The sequence below is a fragment of the Canis lupus genome, chromosome 9, assembly GCF_011100685.1.
Source record: "Canis lupus familiaris isolate Mischka breed German Shepherd chromosome 9, alternate assembly UU_Cfam_GSD_1.0, whole genome shotgun sequence".
Classification (NCBI taxonomy): Eukaryota; Metazoa; Chordata; class Mammalia; order Carnivora; family Canidae; genus Canis; species Canis lupus.
Genome location: NC_049230.1, coordinates 7229360 through 7237262, shown reverse-complemented (window position 1 = coordinate 7237262; position 7903 = coordinate 7229360). Strand labels below are relative to the sequence as shown.

The window sequence follows — 7903 nt, the reverse complement described above, 5'->3', positions numbered from 1 at the left end:
CATTCTATGCCTTGTGATACCTAATAGGATTTTCCAACTGTGCATATATTATTTTTATCTTTTTTAAAATGTCAATAGGGGGTATCAAAACAGTGGGATTATAGGTAATTCTTGTTTCTGCTCTACAGTCGCTTGAATTTTATGAAATAAAAGCAAACTCAATTTTAGGAAGCCAATATTTATCAAATACTGTTATGGGTCAGGTGCCTTAGTGAGTTCACTCTTTATTCCCTTAACAAGTCTCTGCGGAGCACCTGCTGTGCCCCACGCACCCTGCAGACCCAGGATAGAGAGAGAAAGGACCTAGTCCATGGAGCCTCCCTTCTCGGGGCAGGAATCAGACCCAACAAGCAAATTTAAACTAAAAATATGGGCACCTGGGTGGCTCAGTGGATGAGCATCCACCTTCGGCTCAGGGCATAATCCTGGGTCCAGGGATCGAGTCTCAGATCGGGCTCCCCGCAGGGAGCCTGCGTCTCCCTCTGTCTGTGTCTCTCATGAATAAATAAATATATTTTTTAAATATTTAAAACAAAAAGTAAAAATACGTTACTGTTTGCACGGGCAGGAGAACAGGATGTGTGGTGTGGACCGGGCAGAGAAAGCCCGAGAAGGTGGCACCTGAGTGAGATGAGAGGATCTAGGAGTTCACATGTTGGGGGAGGACGTGCAGAAGGACCTAGAGGGCAGGTGAAGGTGGGCATGGGCCTGAGGAAACACAAATAGGCTGTGCTGGCATAAGGGGGTGGAGAGCTCGGCGAGAGGGGCCGGGGAGCCCTGTGGTCCGCTGTGTGGACTGTGGCTTTTCCGTGGGACCTAGTGGCCCCCCCAGGATGCACTCTGACATTTGGACAGGACAGCTCAGCCCCTTGTTACGAATTGCCCGAGAGGGGAGCAGGACAAGAGTGAAGCAAGGAGCTTGGGGCAAGGGTTTGCTGGGGAAGCTTTGGGATGATCCAGGTAGGCAGGTGCAGGGGACCCACTGTGGGTCCCACTGGATAGGCTCCGACATGGGGAGCCCACGGGATTTGGTGCTGGATTGGACAAGGGAGAAAAGATGGGACCCTCTAGGAGGGCGCCAAGGTTTTTTGACCTGAGCAACTGGAAAGTTAGAATTGCCATTTATTGAGAAGAGGTTTGAAGACGTGAGAGAAGTGTTTTGTGTTTTGTTTTGTTTTGTTTTGTTTTGTTTTGTTTTGTTTTGTTTTTAAGGGGAAGAGGGAGCTGGTTGACTTGACTGAAGACAAGCCAAAGTTGAGTTGCAAAGGTGTGGGTTTGGATCCTCCCGGGGCACAGACGCCAGGACAGGACTGGCTGTGGGAGAGGCTTAGGATGGTGGGGGAAAGGCCCATGATGATGAGGGGCGGGGAGTCGGAGGGGGCCGGGAGGGCCCTTGGCTGGGACGCTGGCCTTCAGAGGAGATGGGGAGGGAAGGAAGCCGGGGAGGAAGACCCTCCAGCCACACCCAGTTCTGAGAATGTTCTTGCCAGGCCAGGGTGGGGTCCTTGAGCCTAAATCTCCGACCAGAGGTGCCCCCATCCCACAGGCATGGGCCTGCCCCGTACCCTCTCTCTGCCTGTCCCCCAGGAGTAATCACTGGCTGGAAGGAGCCCATGGGGTGCATGGCCTTGGGGTACCCCAGAGCAGGGTCCAGTGGCTGTCAGCTACGGCGCTCCTGCCAGCCAAGGTGTGAGTGGAAAGTTCTCGCGGCACCCACAGCCTATGAGATATATAACCGGAGATTTCGAGGAGACAGTTGAATATATGAGCCTGGAGTTCAGCGCGGGGTCCAAGCTGGAGATAAAAATTTAAGAGTCTTCAGCTTATAAATGGTATTTAAAGGCATGAGATGGATAAGAGTGTGCATAATAGGCAGAGATGGGCCCCCGGAGGACCGAGCCCTGAGGTGCACCTGCATTGAGAGGTGAGGGGTGATGAGGAGGGGAGGCCAGTTGGGGGGGCAGTGGGAGGGAAAGCAGGGCCCCTGGGGGCCGGGAGGTCAAGGAAGGAAACTGTTGCAAGGAGAAGGGACCACCCCCTTTTAAAAGACAACCGCTGAGCATTTGCCGGGACTACCTGTGCACCCCGCCCCGTGCTGGGTGCTGCAGTAGGCACGGACCCCCTTCCCCTCGGGGACCGACACACCCAGCCCCAGTTGCTGGGAGTGTTGACTGCTGACACCCATGGCTGCACCCCTCCCCAGGGACTGGGTGATGCTGAGCTTCAGAAGCTCAACCTCGGCGTCTCTGCATCAGTCGGGATACCTCAAAGGGTCTGCCCTCTGGGAGAAGAACAGGTTCATCCGCTGGTGCAAAGAGGCACATGTCCAGCAGAACCACTCACCAAATCTGAATGTTCCGGTGCCGGCACCTCAGGTTCGAGGCAGCAAAGCTGCACTGCCGTGTGAGTTCTCCACCCTGGTGGGGTGAACAGTGATCTCCAAAGAGATGTGTCCACATCCTAATCCCCTGGAACCGATAAAGCCAACCTTAATTGGAAAAGGGGACTTTGCAGATGTAGTTAAAATCATCCCGGATTTAGAGTAGGCCCCGGATCCAATGAAGAGTGTCCTTTTTAATTTTTTTTTAAGATTTTATTTGTTTATTCGTGAGAGACACAGAGAGAGAGGCAGAGACACAGGCAGAGGGAGATGCAGGCTCCATGCAGGGGGCCTGACGCGGGACTCGATCCCAGGACCTCGGGATCATGCCCTGGGCCAAAGGCAGGTGTTCCACCGCTGAGCCGCCCAGGGGCCTCCAGTGAAGAGCGTCCCTACAGGAGGCAGGGGAGGGGCAGACACAGGGAGACGCGCAGGGGAGAAGGCCTCGGGAGGACCCAGGCAGAGACTGGAGGGGTGCGTCCCCAGGCCAAGGCACAGCAGGGCTGCCAGCCGCCACCAGACGCCAGGAGAGAGGCAGGGAACAGAATCGGGGCCTCCGGAGAGAACCACCCCTGCCCACACCCTGATTTGGCCTCCAGAACTGCCAGAGAATCAGTGTCTGTTATTTTAACCGCCCCAGTTTGTGGTGCTTTATTACAGCAGCCCGGGAAACCACGACACCCCCTTGCCACTTCCTCCTCGTCACCTCCCTGCAGAGATCCAGAGATTTCCGCCTCCCCTCCCTCTCCCCCCACCCCTGCTCGCATTCATGCCGCCACCGAACCCATCATCAGAATGCTGAATCCCCAGGTCCCCATAGCAACGGCTCTGATGCCAGAACCCAGGATTACCAGCGTGGATCAGCCCACGAGATAGCTTCGAGGTGGGGGCCAGGAGGGGTCTGCTGAGAAAACAAACAGCAGAGGGAAGGCAACACCGAGTGACAAACCCACTGAGGTTTGTATTAGCTGCTCTTTAAGAAAACAAAGCGCTGCAGAAAGGCCCCTCACCCGGCTGAATAATCTGCAGGTACAGAAGCAAAAAGCCTGGAAGAGACGCGCTGGGCCAGGAGCAGGTGCGTTCCAGGCCGTGCTGCCGCCCTAGCGGGCCCCGAAGATGCAGCCACCTCCCTCCCGGGTCCTTTCCCGCACCCTTGTCAAGGGCCCCACCGGCTGGAGGTCCCCCCACCTCGGGTGTCCAGGCTGCAGGTGAGCAGCCTCACGGCCCCCGTCCCCGCCTGAACAGTGCCCTGCTCTGGGTGGCCTGGCCACTCTGCGACACAAGCGCTCCACTTCCACAGGGAGCACATCTGTGGTGCCGACCCAGGGCCACATCCTGTCCCTGCTGGCATCCCCCAGTGCCTCCTGGACCGGCCCGGGCTTCGCACCCAGCGACCCACCTTGCAGCTTTCACTGTGGTGACACCCCTGCCACCTGCCCCTCACCCAGCCAGGGGACACAGGTGGGCTCTGCTGCTGTCTCTGCCCGTACAACAGGTGCGGTCCCGCCAACACCTTCCTCCCTCGTGCCCTCTCCCTTCTCCTCCTGTGGGTCCCCAGCCACACTCCTCCGGCCCATCTCAGGCACTCCCGACGTGGGTTTCCAGCCAGGCCCACCCAGCGCAACCCCCGATGGCCTTTCAAACATGGGCCGCAGGCCCAGCCTGTCCCCACGCTTTGCTTCCCGAGAAAGTCCCTTCCCGCCTACATGTGCTCACATGCACCCACACACTCACATACCACAGAGACACACAGACACACTCCCACCGGCTCACACCCACCCACACGAGCACCAGCACGCCACACAACCCTTCCATGTACATTCTCTCACATGCACGCACACACTCGGAGATGGAGGCTCGGCGGCACTTCCTGGCCACACAGGGTACAGTGGATGTGGAGGGCGGGAGGCAGGTGGGACCTGAGCTAGGTGGCCAACAAGCCTGTGGGCCCCACGGTGGTGGTGGTGCTGATGGCCTGACATGCACCGTGTCCCCGTCTGCCTTCGTCCAACTCACCCAACACGGTGCAAGACACACAGGACGTTCTTCAACAATATTTCCTCCACCAGTAGCCCTGAGTAAGAGCTTACCTGAGTAAGAATGTGCAGCAACTTCCAGTTTGCAGCCCAGCACTTCAAGTCAGTCTTGTTGAAACCCTTGGATCATTTAAAAATAAAAAAGGGGGGGAACCTGGATGGCTCGGTGGTTGAGCATCTGCATTTGGCTCAGGTCGCGATCCTGGAGTCCTGGGATCGAGTCTCACATCAGGCTCCTTGTGAGGAGCTTGCTTCTCCCTCTGCCTGTGTCTCTCATGAATAAATAAATAAAATCTTTTAAAAAATAATAAAACAAATGTTTTTGTAAGTAAAGGGAGAACTCCAATGTCCTTAACTGCTCATAATTCTGCAGACCTCCTGACTCACAGCCTCTGTGCCCCGAGGCCCCTGCCCTGGAAGGTCTCCCCGCGTCCCTGCAAGCTCTCGCTATGTGTTCTGCATGAGCAAACCCTGAACTTTCGGGTGTGGTATGAATAAATGAATGAATGAGTGAGTCAGCATCACCTTCCCTGGGCCTTACTTAGCACAGGCCTGGGTAGAGTGAGGGCATCGGTCAAGTTGGGTAAGTGGGTGGGAGGAAGTGACCTTTAAAATCTGACTTCAAACTCATTTCTAGGATACTTTCTGGAACATTTCCATTCCGTTCCGATCTCCCTCTTCCTCGGGCATTTCCTTCGTGTGTAATGATTCAGCCTCAGCAGTTTTCCCATGTGGGTTTAGTCATGTCAGTCGACGCGTGCCAGAGGACGTGTGATCCTATCACCGTCGCCCCCCCACGAGGCCATGGTTCTTCTGAGCAAGGACACTGTTTCCCTCATGCCACAGTGAGGAAACCTGCCGCGGGCCCAGGTCACCCCCTCCCCCCCGTTGGACAGAGTGACAGCTCAGGCGAGGGCAGCTCCTCCATACACGCTTCTGGGAGCAGCAGAGCTTCTGGCCGGTGGCCTTCAGGGTGGGGGTGGGGGGGGCAGATAATGGTGCTTCTCCTTAGCTACATTTTCTTACCTTTTAGGGTAAGGATTCAAACACTATTCCTTTTCAGACCCCGGGGGGAGGGGGGACGTCTGATTCCCTTCCTGGGGAGCCCTTCTTTCTGGGAAGATGACAGTGCTGCTGGAGGAGTCCCATATGCGGGGCCCTCTCTTGGTGCAGAACTGGAGTCACCCTGGAGACTGGGCCTTTGTCTATGCTATGGCCTTGGCTGCCATGCCCTGGCTCCTCTTACCCCTGTTTCTAGAAGCAAAGAGAAGAAGGAGTCTGCAGACATTTCCCAGAAAGAAGTTGCCAGAACTCCCCAAACTTGTCTATGGATTCAGAGGCACGGCATACGATGATGCCCTTGTTACCCAGATGCACCCAGTCTCTGCCCCGTTTCCTCACACTCTGGCTAAGTCAAACCCAGTCAGCAGAGCAGCATAGAATCCTCCAGGGTGGGATCCAGGAGAGACTCTGGGGCCGGGGGGGTGGGGGGGGAGTGATGTCCTTTGGTCTCCAGATCTGTAAAGCTGGGTGACATTAGCCCTGACATCACTGGTTGCCTTGAGGACCGAATGACAGGAACCACATAAAATGCCCCACATCTTGCCTGCTGTGTAGCAAGCGCATCGTCATGGTTGACGGTGATGATGATGACTGAGGATGAAGGCCGGGAGGAAACCGAGCCTCGCCCCCGGGGTCCCCAGGGAACTAGGGGCGGAGCTGCAGCTGGAACCGTGTCTCCTTCCACTTGGGCAGCTCTGGGTTGTCTCACCACCGCCGCCGTCTAGGACCAGTCTGGCTCACACCAAAGCATCGGCCGAACCAACAGTGCCCCCTACAGGCCTTGGCTTCCAGGGACGCCCCCACCCAGGGCCCGTGGCCTCTGGAGTGCAGCGAAGGCTTCCCTAGGAAAAGAAGGCTCCTTGAGATTTTGCTGGAACTCTAGGATTTCGGCTCCCAAAAAACGATATCCCTGGAGTGAACAGCTGCCTCTCCCCTTCCCCCCTTCTCTCTTTCCTCCTCCCAAGCTTCTTTAAAACACTGGAAGTAGCACAGATACTAGGCTGGGGGACAGAAGGCCCAGGTTTGAGGACAGCTCAGCCACTGGCTGGCTCTGTGACCTCTGATGGGTCCTTTGGCCTAACTAGGCCTCATGTCTAGAGAGCCCTACGGTCCCAGGCGACTGCCCAGCTCGGGAACTCCCTGAGCCAACAGCCACAAGGAGTTCAAGCCATACCTTGCTGCAGTGCAGGGCCATCTGGGGGTCCCAGATTATCCAGATGGGTGCATCACCACCTCCTTGCTCAACCCCACCAGCACAGCCCACGTCCCCCTCGGCCATCCATCCATCTCAGGGCAGGGTGCTCCAGGGGGCTGCGGGTCTACACTGCGGCAAGCCCCACCACCTGTCCGGGTTCCCCTTCTCTGGGTGCTGTGGATGCCAGCGGGATCGGCCCATTCGTTCTTGTCTGGCACTTCGCGGGGTCCCCTTCCGTGTGGAGTTATGATGAAGCCTTGCAATGATGCCTCCTGACTGAAGCCAATTTGACTTCTATAATGGCCTGAGAAAAGGTCGCAGCCTGGGAGTCTGTATTACTCTGTCACAGAAATTAAAGGAGCAGTTTGCCACAATAAAGGACCATCTGCCTAGTGGCCTCTCACCCTTGCCAGCATCCTCCTGCTATCTTCTCTGATGATGTGGATAAGAATCCTGTTACAACAGCAAGCTCGATAAATGCGCTCTCCAGCACCGCAGGCGGACCAGACTCTGGCAGACACTCCCTGTGATTTACGGAGCCGCTTGTGGGGGACAGGGGAGCCTTACTGAACATTCTGTCCACCAGCCGATTTCCTGGGATGTCTCTCTGGAGGTGCTCCCTTGATGATCCAAACAGTGTACAGAGAGGAAAAAAAAAAAAAAACAACTCAGGAAGTAAATGCACCAAATCGTTTTCAGGCAGGAGGTGAGGGGGAAGGAAATATGAGCTTCCAATTCTTAATTTGTATGTATATTTTAAAGTGTTTCTTTCTCTCTTTCAAGTGAACAAAAAACAAGCATCTTCCCTGGGGGGGTGGGGGGTGGAGAGAGGAATGTATAGGTTGGATTGCTTTTTTTTTTTTTTTTTAAGATTTATTTACTTATTTATTCATGAGAGACACAGAGAGAGAGAGAGGCAGAGACACAGGCAGAGGGAGAAGCAGGATCCCTGCAGGAGCCTGATGTGGGACTCAATCCCAGGACTCCGGGATCATAATCTGAGCCGAAGGCAGACACTCAATGCTGAGCCACCCAGGCGTCCCGATTGGATTGCTTCAATGTCACCTCCAGGCAAGCTAAGAGAAAAGGCAAGGAAGCAAAGTATGTAGCCTAGCCCCAGACAGTGGTGGGATTTGGTGAGGGAAGGGCTGGGTGCGGCCGTGGGGAGGAAGGACAGGCCCTGGGAAGAACAGGCTGGCTCCCAGCATCACAGAGGACTTGCCATCTGAT

At 55.7% G+C, this 7903-nt stretch overlaps 1 protein-coding gene across 1 annotated transcript; it reads left to right on the top strand.

The window, feature by feature from the left end:
• Positions 1-652: 652 nt before the first annotated feature.
• LOC111097511 (leucine-rich repeat extensin-like protein 5) lies at positions 653-4631 on the top strand. Its single transcript, XM_038549490.1, has 6 exons — positions 653-690; positions 1588-1689; positions 2204-2420; positions 3219-3337; positions 3410-3588; positions 3681-4631. Exons 1-6 carry the CDS (start codon positions 653-655, stop codon positions 4301-4303), a joined length of 1278 nt encoding a protein of 425 aa, XP_038405418.1. The 3' UTR covers positions 4304-4631.
• Positions 4632-7903: the final 3272 nt, after the last annotated feature.

Bases quoted from the DNA above. Each gene is read 5' to 3' on its own strand.
- LOC111097511 (XM_038549490.1), top strand. From the start codon at position 653: ATGTTGGGGGAGGACGTGCAGAAGGACCTAGAGGGCAG. The intron at 1,690-2,203 runs GTGAGTGGAAAG...ACCCCTCCCCAG, and splicing joins GCGCTCCTGCCAGCCAAGGT to GGACTGGGTGATGCTGAGCT. The intron at 3,589-3,680 runs GTGAGCAGCCTC...CCACTTCCACAG, and splicing joins CTCGGGTGTCCAGGCTGCAG to GGAGCACATCTGTGGTGCCG.